At 37.5% G+C, this 17,944-nt stretch overlaps 1 protein-coding gene across 1 annotated transcript in view; it reads right to left on the minus strand.

Moving 5' to 3' along the window:
* Positions 1 to 17,944, minus strand: part of kif26ba (kinesin family member 26Ba) — a 77,994-nt gene that overhangs the window by 11,135 nt on the left and 48,915 nt on the right. Inside the window, exons 5-10 of the mRNA XM_041981686.1 lie at positions 10,756 to 10,971; positions 9,367 to 9,460; positions 6,361 to 6,506; positions 5,937 to 6,053; positions 4,812 to 4,998; positions 2,943 to 3,132 (exon numbers count right to left, since the gene is read on the minus strand). Of these exons, the coding sequence (XP_041837620.1) occupies positions 2,943 to 3,132; positions 4,812 to 4,998; positions 5,937 to 6,053; positions 6,361 to 6,506; positions 9,367 to 9,460; positions 10,756 to 10,971 (950 nt within the window). The remainder of the gene's footprint in view (positions 1 to 2,942; positions 3,133 to 4,811; positions 4,999 to 5,936; positions 6,054 to 6,360; positions 6,507 to 9,366; positions 9,461 to 10,755; positions 10,972 to 17,944) is intronic.

The following is a 17,944-nucleotide window of genomic DNA, read 5'->3' on the forward strand; positions in this document are numbered from 1 at the left end:
AATATTGGGAGACGGTCTAGCTCTTAGAGAGATTTATATTAGCAGATAGGGAGTAAAACTAGGCTGTGTGTTTAAGAAAAGACTTTCTCCTGGGTGGGCCACTGCAATCATTCTTAACCTTTTTTTTCGCACGTAAGTGTGTGTTGCTTTCGCTGAGGCCTGTAGGCTGACAGAGAGTACAGCTCCTCTGTGGCCTGTTACCTCATGCTGTTGTCCCCTTTTCTCTAAAAACACAGCCTGCAGTCAAGTCCCCCACATGTATGTGTACATTCACACACACACACACACACACAGTGTATGCGCACACTTCTTTCTTGACCTCCTCCTTCATCAGTGCTCTTTTCCTCTCTTTTCTTCTGCCTCAGGCTTCAACAAACCCTCATTTTCCCTCGATCTGTCTCTATCTCTGCATCTCTCCCTGAGATTAATGTAGGTAAACTCATGACTCATGAAGTATTCATTTGGATGTTAATTCAAGTGCTGAGCATGTTGGATTAGATCTTAACTCTCAGCTTGTGCTAGATTTATATCCAGTTTCTCCAGGAAGGACTTTATATGTAACATGATGCTCTCTCTGTAATTAAGCTATCCACAATAAATATAACATCTGCTGGATTAGATGCAATTAATACAAAAATTGTGGAGCAAATCTGAAGAATGAAAGAAGAGATGAATCTGGTGTGGTCATATGCTGCTGTCACAAAATTACTATAAGGTTCTACATGCTGTTCATGCTCATGCAAGCTGTAGTTAAGACAAGTGCTATTTGAGTTACTGGAGCCTTTCTAGCTCTAACTCTGCCATTAACAAGTTATTTTTAATCAGAGAACCGCAACTCCCAGCATGTGCTACTCTTTTCAGACCAGTCTGTAAACCCCTAGAAATAGTTGAGTGTGAAAATCAATACTTGAACAAGCCTGCCTGGCACCAACAGCCTTGTCACATAAAAATTCTCTCAAATCACGTTTTTCCTCATTTTGATGCCTGGTTTGAACTGTAGCAGATCCTCGTCACCAGGTTTAGATAACTAAATGCATTATGTTGCTGTAGCTGGATGGACATACAGTAATGCAACAAAAAAACTGTAGTAGGTATTTACATCTACACGAGCATGTTGTAGTTAAAACACTAATAATGACAGAGTGTTTTCTGTTTTGGATCAGACTCATTCGTCTGGATTCTTATGAGACCCCAAATTCATTTAAACAGAAAGTAGTAGCTATACCTCTTTTAATGAATTTGGACGCTAAATAATCCACTGATCAACAGTAGATTCACACGTTACCTAGCAACCATAGTGGAACACAAGTGAGATTATCAGAACAGGATGGGATCTCATCCTGAATGCAACGAAGCATAGCCTGACATTTTCAGCAATTGCGATGAAATCAAATGGGTTGAGTTCTTGGACTCAGCCTGAATTCAAACACAGTTTTGGTTTTGCAGTGTCCTCACATAGCAGGCAAGACAAGAAGCAGCTATGGCTGCATTTGTTTCCATGAAGAAATCAGTTGTTTGTTGTTTCCATTGCTTTCAGATTCAAATTTATTCAGTAAAAACATCAGGAAGAATTTTAACATTTATTGAGTGGATTACCATTAAATTTAGGTCAAATTTCCAGGTTTTTGCAGGAATTTATCCTGAAACATTTGATTTATTGAATTTCAGAGTTACATTTCAAAATTATATGTTGAACCCTCTCACTAGGAAAGGTGAGCGGGTTCAAATCCATCCATAGAGTGAGCCAACTCACCTTTAGACACCCGTATGTCTCACGATGCAGCGCATGTGTTAAATGTGTTTTAGCTAAATTAATTAAATAAATTAGTTAGCCTTTATTTATCATGTGCTGCTAGAATTATAAATTTGCAGAGGGAGTCAACCCAAAGGGATTAATAAAGTCAAGTCTAAGTCTAAAAATTTCACACATACACAAAAGAATATATATATATATATATATATATATATATATATATATATTTTTTTTTTTTTTTTTTTTTTTGAGAGGTGCATGTTTTGGACTGTAGACCAAAAAACTATTTAATGTAGAGCAAAATCTACCAGATACAGTAGATTGATATAAATTTTAATACAGTTTAAAAAGATTAAAGAAAGTTATTATGCCCTGCAAACTGTAATTGGATGAAGTAGTACAGAAAATGAATGAATGAATGTCATAATGCCAAGACATTAAATGACAAGTTATCCAGTTTTACGATTGACTTTAGTCTTGCAGTGACATTTCATTCAATGCAGCTTTGCTCTTATAAAGGAGGAGCAGAGACACAGCATTGATTCTTATATTATTACTGTATTCCATACTTAACAACACTCTGAGTCCTAGCAAGGCTTTGCTTACAGCTTCAATGCTAATGTAAGAAGCAGGTTGTTTTGCATTTTAAAAGTAAAAGATGGAGATTAAATTAACCCAGCAAAGAGCAGTCACACAGCCTTGAGGAAAGACACAGAAGACAGGGAAGTAAATAAGAGTTAGGCAAAGGTAAAACTGTCACAGTTTCATTCATATAAGCAGCAATGATATTTCCCCCATTTCATGTACTTTTATTCTCATGTAATCAGCTGTAGTCTCGACCTGTATTATCTCTCCTTTAGTCTCATTTCCAGTTTGTAAACCAGCAAAATGAAAGTGATGAATATGGAATAGCAGCTGTTGTTGTTTAAATCATTAAGTCCTCCAAACCTGAAGCACCTGAAGAAATCTGCCTTATGCTTTCCTTTCCTCTTCTCCTCCAGGTCCAAAACATCCTGCCCTCCCTTTTCATCCTCCCATCACTCCTATTCACAATTCTCTCACATAAATATGGAATTGGTCTGTCTCCTTTTCTTAACTTTCTGCTTCATTTTTACCCACCCCTACTTTAATCCAAGCATTTTAACACATTTCCTCAGTGCACTCTCCTCCCACACACACAGCAGCCTACTTGTATGGGATGTGTTTGCTTCCGTTGACTAGGGCCAGGATCACATTGCCAAGGGCAGACAGAGAAAGACACAGAGGGGCTGAGCTGGGTGAGTTCTCTCTGCTTTTCCCTCCTCCTCCTCCTCCTCCAAGCACTTTGACGTCACAGCTGCCCAGGTCCAGCAGGTGGAGGCGACTGCGACCTCCTGACACTAGCAGATGTGTTAAATGGGTCAGAAATGGATGAAAAACAGAGGACAGAAAGCTTGGTGCTTGGTTGATAGATTCAGATAGCATCATTATCAAAACATTTTCTAAGATTGTAATAATTTAAAATCTTAATATGAACACATTGGGTCTTCTACCATTAAGTTTTTCATTAAATTACTTGTGGAGGAAAAGCTCCAAGAAAGGTCTGGGTCAGAGGCCTCTATTTATACAACGATGAATCCCACATCTTTTTAATTTTCCAGTTGTGATTATTAGCATATGGTAAATGCTCTGCCAACAGCCACAAAAGGGCTAAAGATAGCAGAGCTTTGTGCACCCACAGAAAAGTTTAGAGTGAAGTGAAAAATGATCAGAGGTCTACATACAACAGAAAATAACCTCTTGTTTTTGTTGTTTATTTTATTTTTTACAGACACACACACACACATGCATATCAATTTTAAGGGCAGAGGTATTGAACTCTAACAGCAGATCTGTTTTATATTCTCAGGAGAATGCAAAGATGCATACTTAGCCATCCTTAGGAGGGAAGTTATAGATCATGTTTTACCGCAGTGAAAAATAATAATACAGCAGACCATGATTATCCTACAAAGCTGAAATAGAGAAAACATGTCTAAATATTAGAAATGAAAAATAAAATGACAGAATTTATTCTGTTCTCTGGCTATTCATCTTAAATCTTATGTGATACTTTTGCTCTCATACTGTATACGTAACAGCCCACTGACGCTTGAATTTCTAATTACAATATGTGTTCCAGTAAGCACTGCATCTCCAGTGGTTCTTGATTTGAGGTGAATGTTGCATGCACCTTGTGGGAAGCAAGTGACCACAGAAAAAAAAGTGGAAGTGGGGGATGAGATGCACATTTATGGAGTTGTATTGGAAAGAAATAACGTGTGTGCAGTTTGCACTGATGGAACTGAAGCATCCATCCAGAACATTCTGCAGACTGCAGCTGGAGCTGTGTTGAAGACAAATTAAGCTGACCTTTGTGAAATAATCCCAGAAATACATGAGTTTATACAGCTCCAACTTAAATGTACTTAAGTGTCCTTAGATTCTATTCTTAATTAGAAAGTAATCTCAAATCTGCCACTGGTGGATGTCTGAACCATCATGAAAATGGATTAGTTGATGAAAAAGCTTGATATCAGCTGAAGACAAGTTGTAAAACAGTGAGTGCTCCTACACTAGCTCTGTTCGTCATCATTAAACATTCATTTTTATGATCTTTGTTGTCTTTGAATACCTTTCGTTTGTTCATACTCACTCATGACGTAGACACACACACATTTGACCCTTTTTTCTCTCTAACACACAAATTCAGCAGCCTTTCAAGCACTACTTCTCCACTCTGACTCAGTTATGTATATCACAATTACAGATGTAACTGTGTTCTGTAATTACCAATTAATTTAAACAATAATTTCCAAACTTTTTTATATGTGGTGAAGCAATAAAACATGAATGCATTCGCCTTTATTTTACTGTAATTAGCAGATGAACAGTGTGATTCACAGTTGGAAATTTGTGATACGTAAGTGCTCATAGTGTTGTATCTTCACCAGCAGAAGCGCAGTCACTATAATAACTATTTGCTGTAATGTTGAAGTGTTGATAATAATATGAAACAGTGTTTGAAAGCAATACTTACTCCCTCCTTTTCCAGTCTTTTCCATACGATACTGGTATATGTGTAATGTAAACAGCATGTGAGAATTCCTGTGTTCTTCCTCTGTGGTGTTCGGGCGCTGGCTACTGTGGCGAGCTGCTATGGCTGCATCCAGGAACCAGGCTGCCTTTTCTGGGGTTGGAGCTCGAAGTTCAGACTGATTTTGAAGCTGGAAAACATGAGTGTGAATGTTGCACTTAGTAAACATGATAAGGTGGTAGGACTGAGTGCCCAGAGGACAACCAGCCAGAGTGGAGGAACGTAATCACTTCATTTTAGTTTGAGGGATTTGGTTTACCCACCAAGAAGTGTTTAAACACAGATAATGTTGTTTACTATTAGGATTTATGATGTATGTGACTAATCGGTACATTTTAAAGAGGTATTTCTACTTTCCCTGTAGGTACATTAAAAACAGATAGAGGGAGGCAGAGATGGGTAATAGGCTATTTGTATGTGCATGTTTGTATATGTGGTGCTGTAGGATATAATTACTGATGAGATTATGTCAGATTAGTTAAGGGTTTTACAGATGTGTTTGTATCAGCGCCGCTAATCCTGTAAACCTATAACTGCACACACATTGAGAGCAGTCTGCTTACCGCTGCTACCTTGTTTTTTTGCATTTTTCTACATACATGATTGAGACTTCTGCTGTTTTAAAAACAAACAAAAAAAACTAACATTTAAGGCCTAAAACTGGATTGTTTAGCTGTTGGTAATAACAAAGTCACTTGAAAAAAAAAAACAAAAGTTTTTTTTATGAGCTGGACTTAATTAAAACAGACCTGACTGTAAGCACAATGCTGTATTTTTCTTTTAAATTTAATTTTTAGAAATATGTCACTTTTGCACTTTACTATCTTTACATATCTCTATAAGGTGTGTGTATGTGTGTGCATGCCCAAGCATAAACACCCCTGAGACAACAGAAAACTAACAGCTGGGGGTTAAAAAGACAAAGCTGAATCAATTGATAAAAAAGACCTGAGGCTGTTCATACACATGCTCAAAGGATTTATTCTACAGCTGCTGCATTACATAATCTAATGCCACTGTAAGCAGTGGTGAATTTAAATGTGTGTGTGTGTGTGAGTGTATATTTACCTGCATGCCACAGATGGGATCCTCACAAAGGTAGACTCCAGGTGACTGTCCATCCTGTAAGCTTCCTGTGGCTACTTCAGATAGCAGGTCCTTAAGGTTCTCCTCTTTTCCCCAAACCTGAACACATGTGCACACACACACACGCACAAATGTACTGACCAGAAGTCATAACGTAGTTTGATTTTCTGTCAAAGACTTTTTCTGGCCCACTAAACCAATATATAGAGAATATAGTCTTTAATAAAAGCTTCATTTATTCATTAAGTCATTACTCACAATGCCAAGTTATCAAACTGATATCAGATATCACACTGCTGCTTCTTCAGCTACTATCGCTACTATTTGGAGAAGAGGTTGTCAGCTGCCTCCTTGTTCACTTGCACCAGTAATTGCACTGAGAGCAACTGAGGTTTTTATCACTGACCTCAACAGCAGAGACGCGAACAGAGAAGCGTGCCCCTGTTTTCTCCTTTCTCTCATTGATGAGCTTAAACAGCCAGGAGATGGCACAGGGAATTATTCCCAGAGTCTGTAGAGAGTCATCACAACCAATCATTGTGTACGATTTTCCTGGAGGGGGGCAGACAGAAAGACAAAACAGATGAAATGTGAACAGAAGAAGATGGAGATCTATCCAAAAGAGCATCATCAAAAACATACTCCCAAGGTAGGGGAGAAGTATGAGAAGGTGTGGGTATGAAACGTTTGCGCTTGAGTGTCTGAGCCCCTAAATCTGCCTCTTCTTCTGTCACAAGATGATGATGCCCCTCCCACACCTGCTCTGCCTGTCAGAAGTTGGAGATCAAAGACACGCCTAAATACAGCCATATGTCACATCTAACAATCACACTCAGAAACAGAGGACATCAAAAGCCTGACTCCTGTGATGCAGAGTAGAGAGATGTATCTGATTTGTTCGGTAGGAGGATGGAGGGGAGATTGTCAGCTACACTGTAATTCTACATTGTTCTCCCTCAATGTTTCGTGAAGCGAACCACTGTAAAAACAATGACGCGTTTCATGATTTGTAATTAAAATGTTGTAAAATCTGGAGGATGCAGATGAACAAACTAAATATAAAGGACTTTATTTAGTATGTCTCATTGTTCTGGTGTTTATTTGGTGTTCAAATGTGTCACACAATGCACAGAGTTTAGCTGCTGTATTAATATTAAATTTGTATGTTGCTTACAGCTATATTAAGAGCTTTTTTTCTTTCCAAGCAACAATAAACCATTTACTCTGATATATTCAATTTGCTAGTTGATTTCTTTTGATTTAACAAATCAGATGGATTCTCAGTCATGATGACCTCATGTAGTGCCAAAACCATCATCTCACAACACTTGTATTCTCCGAGGCCTGAGTGTTTGTGACAGGGTGTGTAAGTAACTATATAAGAGCGGCTCCAGAATTTTTCCCTCTGCTCTGACTACTGCAGGCTGTCAAGTCATGGTTCGGTGGCTGACTGCTCTGCTGACTAACACTGCAACACAGTAACAATACACTTCAGGCAATGAAGCCATGAATGTGTGTGCGTGTGTGAGTGGGAGCTTGTCTGTGTTTTGATGTATATTCCTGGTAAGTGGTCACATCAAGCCAGGATTCAGATGCTGTCAAAGAGTGAACAAGGTGTGAAAGAACAAAGCAGCACTGTGTCATGAGTTCAAAGACAAGCTCACATGAGGCTACACAGACACAAGTATGCTCATTATTACAGAATGATAGCCAACAATCTTATAATGGCAACGAAATCCATCAGACATGGCTTAAAGCAAGAAAATTCAATTACATTTCTCAAATCCATTAATTTGTTTCAGGATCATTTGGACTTTCATTTAATTTTACTTATTCAACAAAACCCATTTTACTCATTGAAAGAAACATGCATTAGTCTGTATCTGAAGCCCCCACAGCTTAGGGCCACAGAGCTGAAGATAAATGTTCTTTGTGTTACTTTACCTATTTTAATTAGTAAAAAGGTGATTCTATTATAATAAAGTCCCATTAAGATTCATGGCTTTAGGTGAGCTGGATCATTGAAAATGATCTCATCTGCTGCTACAGCAGCAGATATTTAAACTGAAACATGTCCAGTCAGAGCGTTAATGTGAGTAAAATCAATTAAGAAATCTGTCAAAGATAGTTTGCTTAATCAAGCACATAAAAGTGCCCGCAGTATCATTAACTCAATCAAACACAGGCAATAAGAAGCCACTTTAGTTCCAGTTTTAGTCATATTGGGTGATATGAGTCATTATCTGCATAAATCAGGACAAGTGTTTGTTTTTATTTCCAGTGTCATTATTTTAGAGCTGTTTGAAAACATGAAAAACACTGACCTCACAAAAAAAAAACAACAACAAAAAAAAAAACACTGATCTGCACCATAGGAAGTCTGTGTTTTGGTGCTTTGTGATTTTGTGACCATTAAGGAGATTTTTGCTACTTGAGGCACAGGGGGGTCATCCATAGAACTATATACTGTTCTGAGTATGCTCTCCGCTTCCCCTGCCAGATAACTTAACTGCACATGCTCTATGGGCATAAAAACATTTTCTTGGCATTCTGTAGATGTCCAGTCAGCAAATTAACATGAATGAGTAGGGACACAGTATCCAGCTCCTCTTCATAATCCTCGGATGACATTTATTTTTAGATTTTCTGCTTAAACTCCTTGAGCCTATGCAATTAAATTAAAGCTGAAGCGAGTCATCAATAGAAGAGTATTTATTTATAAAACCTTACTTTGACATGAAGATAAGGTAATTTCACCAGAAAATTTATGTCAAGCTGTTATGTAAGAGTATTGCAGCTTGGGATGTATATTTGTAAAAGCTCTGTAAGCAGGTTCTGTCAATTTAAGCTAATTTGGTGTCAGGTGTCAAAATTACAAATAGGATTCTTCTTAAATGATTCAACTAGTCACAGGCATGCTGCCTGATGAGCTGACATGTTCTCACTCTGCTGTTATCCTCTGTTCCGCCCTTCAGTTGGACTCGCGAAGGACACAAACCAAGAAGGATAATACCACTTGCAAGTCAGGGATAAACACAACAGGGGCTGACCCAAAGTTGAAGAATGTTTGTCATTGTGTGTGTGTGTTGTTTGCTCTCTGTCCATGCCAGCACATGCTTGGGCTCAGATGTGTTGCAGTGTGCAGTGAAGCCAGCTTCTCTAAAAAATCAGCTTCAGCAGGATTAGGGAATGAAAGAAGAAGACAGCAACAGCGAAAGCACAGACTGAGAAAGCTTTCAGCCTGAGCAGACACTAATCCTCTTCCTTTTGTCTCTGATAGATGACGGCCAGTGGAGAGAGGGCCAAGCAAAGGACTGACACACAGACGGTCAGGCACACATATGTAGGGTGACTCACAAGCCACACATGCTCTGATTTGTAGCCTGTGTGTGCATGTGTGTGAGACAATCACCCAGCTTGGAGTGTCCAAAGCAGAAGACGCAGCCATCGGCTCCATTCACGACCGATTGAATGACCTCAGCAACTGTTCCCGCACACACCTCCGCCTAGCAACCAGCAGACAGAGGAAGGGCATTTTTAAATAAAGAAAGAAATGACTCAACAATTACAGTTCATAAACACATTTCAAACTAGAAGTTATCATTTTCAGTATAATCTCAGCCTTTCGGCCTTATTGACTAATAAATAAGAAAGGGAAAAACAGGATAATGAGTTCCTTATATGAGTTCCCAATCCTATATTCACACTACTCTGTTGGTAAAAAAAAAAAAAAGGAAAGAATAAGAAATATATCACACAAACAGGAACCTTGACTCACTACTCTGTGTTTCTGCCTCTGCTGCTAGCCTTTTGGTGACATCAGATGGGAGAGATTAGCCTAAATAACTATTTTTATCATGTTTTGCTTTTTTTAGCAGCAGGCTGGCAGCGGAGATAAATACATACTTCTAAAGCTCAGTTTATAAATACTAATGGATTTACCTGAAATCCTGGAAAGTGCTGCAATCTACATATGAATTAAATATTAGATCTATTTCTTTTAAAGCCAGCAGCTTGTTAGCGTAAGAGCTAGCTTGGCTCTCTTTATTGGTTAGGGTTCTTATACAAAGAACATGCAGTGACATGACTATGTTTAGACTCTCATAACATTTTTGTTTGAATTTAGATTGTCTCATCAAATGGATTATTAAATTTATGCTTTGATAAATTATTTAAGCTTCATGCATTGAAAAATACAACATGTTGAATTTGTTAGAAAAAAATGACAGCAGGTTCCCAACAGACAGGATGTTGTGTACAGAAAAGACAAGCGAGACAAATGTTTATGTTCAAGACGTTAGACACGGCTGATTGTTGGCTCGCTGAAGGAAACATGCTAAAGCTGGGAGGTGTGACCTCCTGGTGACCCCATGGGGTTCTACCAAATAAAATGTGAGGAATCATGAGCCTAAAGCTGATTTTTTTTTCTTCTTTTTTTCTTTTGTTCATTGAGGGGGGTTCTCTTTTAACCCAGCTAAATCACTATCGTAACTTAATATATGGAAACAGTTTTTTATGTTAGATTTTTGTTTGTTTTTGTTGATTTTTTTTTTTTTGTTTGTTTTTTAACCAGGAGATACAAAATAAGCCGGACAATTCCAAACTCAGGTTTCAGATGTCAGTATAAGCTAATCAGCTGATTGTTTTACCAACATGGTCTGACCATGAATCCAAGTATGCTTTTGTCAATAAAGGCAACAACCAGCATTTTTAATGCTTTCCAGTTGAACAAAGGCAATCTTTCTGTTCAAGGTTTCATATTAAAATCTCTCTTTGTGTTTTATAAGTTTTTTTCACTCACCTGTGATGCATCAGGAGGGAACGCTGCATCAAAGGTGAACATCTTTGGTGGGACCTGATTAGCTCCTGTCCTTTTCTGGGACAGAGTATTTGGTGTTTGATTTACTGAAGGGTCCATGATGGTGATTTGTTTCTTTCTGGGGTCTACTTTCAAGAAGGAGCTGGATTCTGTTGCATCAGACTGAGACACTGGGCACACTCGCATCATCACTTTCACCTGAGGATAGGACACAGAAAACAGATATGTCAAAGTTAGTTAAGTTAATAGTAGGCCAAAGAAAACTCAAACTCAAGTTCTTGTGATCTAGCTGTTGATAACAGGGCTGGTTCTGGATGGGGGATTCAGGTTGGGCCAGTGCTCCCCTGACATGACCCAATGAAGAGATGCACCACTGGTGTCCAGTGGGTTTAACTGTAGTTCAGCTCTGCTTGGTATAAGCCTAAAGAATTAATTCTGTCAAAATGAACATGTTACTATAAAGAAATAATCTGTGGAATTAACATGTTCATTTTGTTTAATGCACCAACACTTAAACAACAAAGTTATTACTCATGCTATTTTAAAAATCTGAATTTGGCATTATTAGAGCAAGAGAAGCTGATTTGGGGCATGCAGGTGCTTGGTCGCAGTGGTGAACTTAGTCAATTAAAAACTATGTTATGAAGCCCCCCACCCGCCCACCTTTTTTTTTTTTTTTTCCCCTCTCTCTGCTCAACCTTTCCTACAGATATCAGCAGGTCCAGGGCGAACCTACCTGTGCAGCCAAAATTGTAAATCTTTCCAGGGACCGAAGTAAATGTTTTAAGGCAGCGTGGTTTGAATTTCACAGTTGGCATGAATACTAAAAACTGGACTGCATATTGTTATTCTTGCAGACATTTTAGCCCTCCTAAAATCCCAGACACCGACGGCGCACCAAGAACTGGAAGAAGACTTATCGTTTTTGCTATCCATGCCAAATCTGAGAGGCACAAACATGCAATGATTGCAGGGAGAGACCCATCACAGAGCTGTAGCTAGTAATGAAAACTTTGCTTTAATTGTGTTTTTTTTTAGTTGTGTTATCGTTTATCTAAAGTTGAGATGAGATGTTGAGACATATACTGTTTCATATTCTCACTGAGATGGATGACTGAGAGGTTCAGATATTTTTTGTCAAATAATCATATTTTGACAATATAACTTATTCATTTCTATAATAATGTTGCCTTAATTATACAGTAATTCTCCAGCAAAGCAGCCCCCCTCGTCTCTGATGTTGGTCTAGAACTGCGACTGCTTGTCAAATAGCAAAAAAATGTAAACATCAGGTACAAGAAATAAAAAAAACATGCAAAGGCAAAGAGTCGATGTTTCCAAACAGCTTATTAAGGTTCCAGCAGTCTTTGCAGGTCTTCAAATCCCTTTCACGCGTTTTTCTAAGTGTTTTCTTTTTAGGCTGATCACTTTTTTTTTTTTTAATTCTGAAAAGCATTGAAAGTTGTCTTTCAGGATTTCTGTGAAGGATTGTTGCTAGAGGACATCTATCTTCACCTTAGCTGCCAATGACTCCCACAGAAGCACAAAAATGATCATTTTAGTTCTACATGAGTATGTTCGTGCTCTCTTTCTCATCACCTTGTTCACCTCGAGTGCCTCTACCTCCCTCCTGCCTTTCCCTCCTATACCTGTCACTCTTTAGTTATCTCTCTCTCCTTCTATCCTTAATCCCTTCCTTTTTTCTTCTGTTCATCCCAGCTCACTGTCACACATCAAAAGCCCTGAATTGCAGGAATCCAGTTTTAGCTTACTCTCATCTTCTTGCTCTTCCTTTCCTCCCACTTCTGTCACAAAGTGTTAGCAGCTGCAATTTACCACCTGACAGCAGCTGTTGTTTTCTTTGATATCAGCAGGAGCAAAAAGCTGCGTCATCGAATTGGAATGAGTTCCAGATCATTTTAACACATAGACACCTGGTTTCTCTGTTAGCTGCAGATGTTTTGAAGTTCGTTGTTGTTCTCTCTCTCTCTCTCTCTTCTGCTTTTGCTTACATAAGTGAATTAATATTTGCCTCTCTCGCTTGTTTGATCTTTTATATATAATCACACCAATTCAGTCTTCCTCTTTCTCTTTTTATGTTTGCGACTAAATAAGTCTTCATGCTTCCTGCAACAGACACATTTCCTCTCTGACAATTGAAAACCTTTGTTGATTGGCACAGTGTCTGTGCTTTATAATTTTGTCTTGACTGAACTAAATACTTCAAAGGTATGAAATGAACTACCTTGATTCTCAAATACATTTGATATTTGCACTGCAACATTGAATGGATGCTCAAGTGTGTGAGCAAAGAATGAGTTAACTAATCATTTTTCTGAGTTTATTTACTTTTATTCTCTCTTCATGATAGAAGATTGCTCACTTTCTATCATGTCTACCTTTTCCCTACATCTTTGCAAATCCTCTGTCTATATAAATATTACAGCTGACATGTGATGTCTCCCTGATACCGACATGTCAGGATTAAGGATGCACCCACTGTGATATTTTAAGCAAGAACCAACCCCTATGTTTGGAAGTTTTTTGTTATTGTTTTTTTTTTATGTAAAAAGGGGCATATTTCACATTGATGAATATTAGTAAAAAGTTAGAAAACGTAAATGTGCTAGATTTAGTATCACTGCTAATTTACATCTGCTGTCCTTTGGCAGGTCACATACAAACTTTAACAACACATACAGTATATAAAAACAAGGTACAAGCATAAAAGTAAATCATAAACCAGTTGTAGTAAATACTGTATAAAGTTCATGACTTCAAGTGCATGAGTTTGGAATGTAGTTTCAATAATACATTAAAAACCAAAAAAAAAAAAACTCAATTATATTACCGACGAATGTCCTGCATGTAACAAGATATAACACGAGTAAAAAATTCAAATAAAAAGTAAGGCAGATACATACAACACACAGCTACATAGATATATGTATCTGTGCACTGCAGAGGATCAAGCTGTGTGAAGCCACTTTCTGAGATAGGATTTAAAAGTGGTGTATGTAGTGTGTTCTTTTATTCCAGGTGGTATAGTGTTCCAGATGTTACTATCCCTCACTAACAGTACAGATCGTCTGAAAGTGGTTTGTCTGTGGGGGGACCTCCCAGTCTCCTCTTGTAGTGGCTTTAGTGGTTATTCCAGTCAACGATTTTAGTTTGACATATTCCTTCAACAGTGGTGGTGCAAGTCCATGTGATATTTGTATAAGGAACAAGCATGTTTAAATGTCTTATAAATCTCACAAGATAAAACTTGCATTTACTGAGGATATGACATCAGTGATATGAACAAATTTTCCTGTCAAACATTTTTAGTCTCTTTTTGTACAGCCTTTCCAACAATTTTGCATCTGAACAAACTACAAGACCTCTAGAACAACATCAGCCAAAGTAGAAATATTTGGCCATAACAAAAAAAACTGTTTGGTCAGAGCCAAAAACAGTTTATCAAACACTTCATATCAACTGTGAGACAGTGGTGGAGAGGGGATGATTTGAGAATGTTTTACAGCCACAGGGTTTGGACATTTTGCAGTCACTGAGTCAATCACAAACTGTACCGTATGCAAAAATACTTTCTAGCTTGATGTGAGGCCATATGTATGACAGCTAGGACCTGTATGGGTAAAAACTGAATCATGTAACTGGACAATGATCCAAATCTATGAACAAATGACTGAACAACAAATGATCATCTGTGAAGTGTAATTAATGAATTATACTTCACATGCTGCTTAAGATGTCTTTACAAGGTACTGAATCGCGGGGTGTACTTAGTTTTTTACACACTGCTACAATATTTTGGCTTAGTTTTATTTACAAATGATAATAACTATGTTATATAGCATTTACATTTGTATTCACCTACTTTTTAAAATTTGTAGTGACTATCTCATTATTTTTCAATATATCCTGATATGAAAAAGCGTGGAATTCAAAGACAATGTACAATCTTTTTTTAGATCACTGTATATGTTTGCTAAAGACAGAGGTGCTGGACAGACAAGACAGAAAAAAAGCTTGTGTTTGTGAGGCTCATGAGAGAGTAAAAAGTGGGAGGGGGAGATCTCTTTTATCTGATGGTTGTTGTTTGCTCAGATGAATCATCATCTAAAGTGCATTTTCAGATAAGTACAACCATGGATTTTCACATTACACAGTAATCCCAAAACACCAAAACCCCCACTGCACTGAGATAGTTTCTCACAGACTAAGAGAGACTTTTAGTGACATGCAGTAAACAATACATTTGATCACTTAAAGCTGTAATAACTGATCAGTGATGTGATGTGATCATAAATGATTTAAAAACTTAAGTTTAGCTATATAAGAGAGATTAAATGAAAAATAAATTATATATACATATATATATATATATATATATATATATATATATATATATATATATATATATATAAATTAATGACTTAATGACTTGCCTGTTTAAATAAAGGTTAAAAAGATCCAGATCAAGAAGTTAATTAATTTTAAGAATGCTTCAACCCTGGAAAGTTTACATGCAAATCTGATGCATACATAATTTTTTTTTGTTGTTTAAGTGTTAACAGATTACCTCCAACCACATAACCTCCTTATTAGAGCAAGAAAAAAAACAACCTTATTACATTATTTTCTTTAGCATTGCTTTCTGTTGGATAATATAACTGCTAAGAATTTTTTTTCATTTGATTGCATAATGAAATGACCACAGGTCATAAGAGGGTTGGTTCAATACAACTTCTCAATAAGTGTGTGTGAGATAGCATGAAAGTGCTTAAGCATGCGTGTACCTAAATATGTGCACATAGATAAGAGTGCACAATAAACTTAGATGTCTCCAGAACACAATAAATGTGTAACCTCTGTGACATCAGATAACTTAGAGGCTCAGTGTCAGGTCAAGAGGTAAAGAAGAAATACCACTAAATACCAATACCACTACACAATCACACACATGCTCTCACACACACACGTGGCTACACTACAAGGCCCTCTCCTGACCTCAATAAAAGAGGACCATCACATCAGTAAGAGCCTGGAGGGAAGATTTCACTGTTACAAGACGTAAATCATTAAGTCCTCCCCTTAGAGAGCCCATTTCCTCCTCATGTTTGAGAGTATGGAAGGTGTGAGCATGCACATCTGTGAGTGAGGTATAAATGGGCCCTAATGCTATTACATGTCCATTTTTCAAAATGTGTGCATGTTTGTGAAATGCAGTCACACTAGGGGGCATTAACCTTTACCCCCCATTTCTTTCCCCCCAAACTGTGGAAACAACCCCAGGAAACATCAGTTTAAATCATATACCTTTTTCTCCTCCATTATATATGTGTATATGTATGTATATATGTATGTATATAAAGAATCATATTTATGGCAGACACACAGTTTGTTGTTTACCATCTTTGTTTTCCAGAAACGTGAGACCAGCATTATCTGGACTCAACAGCCAGTACTTCAAGCCTGAGTCAAGATCAGATATTTTCATTGTTTGAAATTTTCAAACCCTCACCCACATTATTCCCTGGCCCAGTTCCAATCAATACATATGGCAAAGTGCCACAGCCAATAAGACATCTGCAGGACTACAAAGCTAATGGACTCTTTGTTCTATTTAATGAAGAAGATGGAAGAGAAAGAAGATGTGTTTATTCCAGAGAAAAGAGATGAAGGGGAATATTGAGAGAGAAATGGGTCACTAATAATGCCCTATAACTCTCACACTGTCCATTTCTGCCCTGACCACTTCATATTCTGTCAACCCTCTCCATCTCTCTTCCAATCCCTTCTATGTCCTCCTCCCTCTGCTTTCCCTCAGTTTCTTGACACATGAAATACAGATCTCCCTTTCTTATTCTCCGAGAAAAAATTACCTCTGCAGTATTGCTCAATATTGCTGCCCACCCACTCCCCTCCCTCCACACTTTAAACCTCATCTCCTTCCTTTCCTCATCTCACTTTTCTGCCTTCCTCAGAACAAATAAGACAAATCATAGGCTTTTCTTATTATCTGTTCTATACTCCCCACCTTCCTCTCACGCTGCAGTGAATACAGATATGACAAAGAGAGAAGCTCAAACTGAAGAAAAACGAGTTGCTTTAACTTTTTTCTTTGTGAATATTTTTATTTTTACTTGCTTTACCTTCAGTTGTGCGGTAATGACTCTGAGTCTATATGTGTGCATCAAATCTTATTCTTATTTATAATGCAGAAAAGCATTTGGAAAAGTTTGTTTTAAAGTTACACCAGCAACAATGTCTATATTAATTTCTAAGTCACAGGGAAAAGAGTCTTTTTTCTCTTGAGAAACTAACCTCACCACTAATATGTACTATTGGATATAGATCTTCCTCTTCCTCCAGTTTAGACACCACTCTCTTTTATGTCAATTTAAGTTAAGAAATTCTGGAAAACAGCAACAACCAACCCAGAACTGGGAAAAGACTTTAATAGTTCCTCACAGCAGTGCTTCATTGCTATTGGCTGAAAAATCAATAAGAGACTGAGACCAAGTCCTAATTGGTTCCCAAAGACTGCAGATACACACATTTGTGCAAACACATGTACATAGATATAGCTGCAAATACCACATGGGAATAGAGTTCAGGCTTGTGGAGAAATTGTAATTTGAATTAATTTATTCGGCTCAGCTCACAGTATCGTTGGATGATCTGTGTTGCATGTTGTCACTTGGATGCAAGGCAGCAATTTTACAACTCTCATGGTAAAATTTGTGTGCTATTTGACAAGGACGAACAATCACATAAAACAGCTCTGGTCAAATAGTTGGCATGGTTTGGTTAACACATAAAATGGTCAATCCAAATCCAGGATAAGTTGGTAGTTATGCCTTTGGGTGTGGTTTATTTTGAGTATATAATGACATGAATATTAATACAAACTTTGTTCTAATCTGCAACTGAAAGGGTTAATTAAGCTGCAGTTAAATGAACTAAATAAATAATGAGTTTCTCTGAGCTGGAGTATTGTTGGAAAAATATTTGCTAATGTACATACTCAGTTTATTAGTGGTTTAATTGTTTTTAGATAATCTAATCCACCAGTTTTACTTTCAATTAGCCAAAAATGTAAACATCTGAAAAGACTAAAAACAAAAAGTATTAGAAAAATTTTGTTAGCAAAAGAATTGAG

The sequence above is a fragment of the Melanotaenia boesemani genome, chromosome 1 (genome assembly GCF_017639745.1).
Source record: "Melanotaenia boesemani isolate fMelBoe1 chromosome 1, fMelBoe1.pri, whole genome shotgun sequence".
Classification (NCBI taxonomy): Eukaryota; Metazoa; Chordata; class Actinopteri; order Atheriniformes; family Melanotaeniidae; genus Melanotaenia; species Melanotaenia boesemani.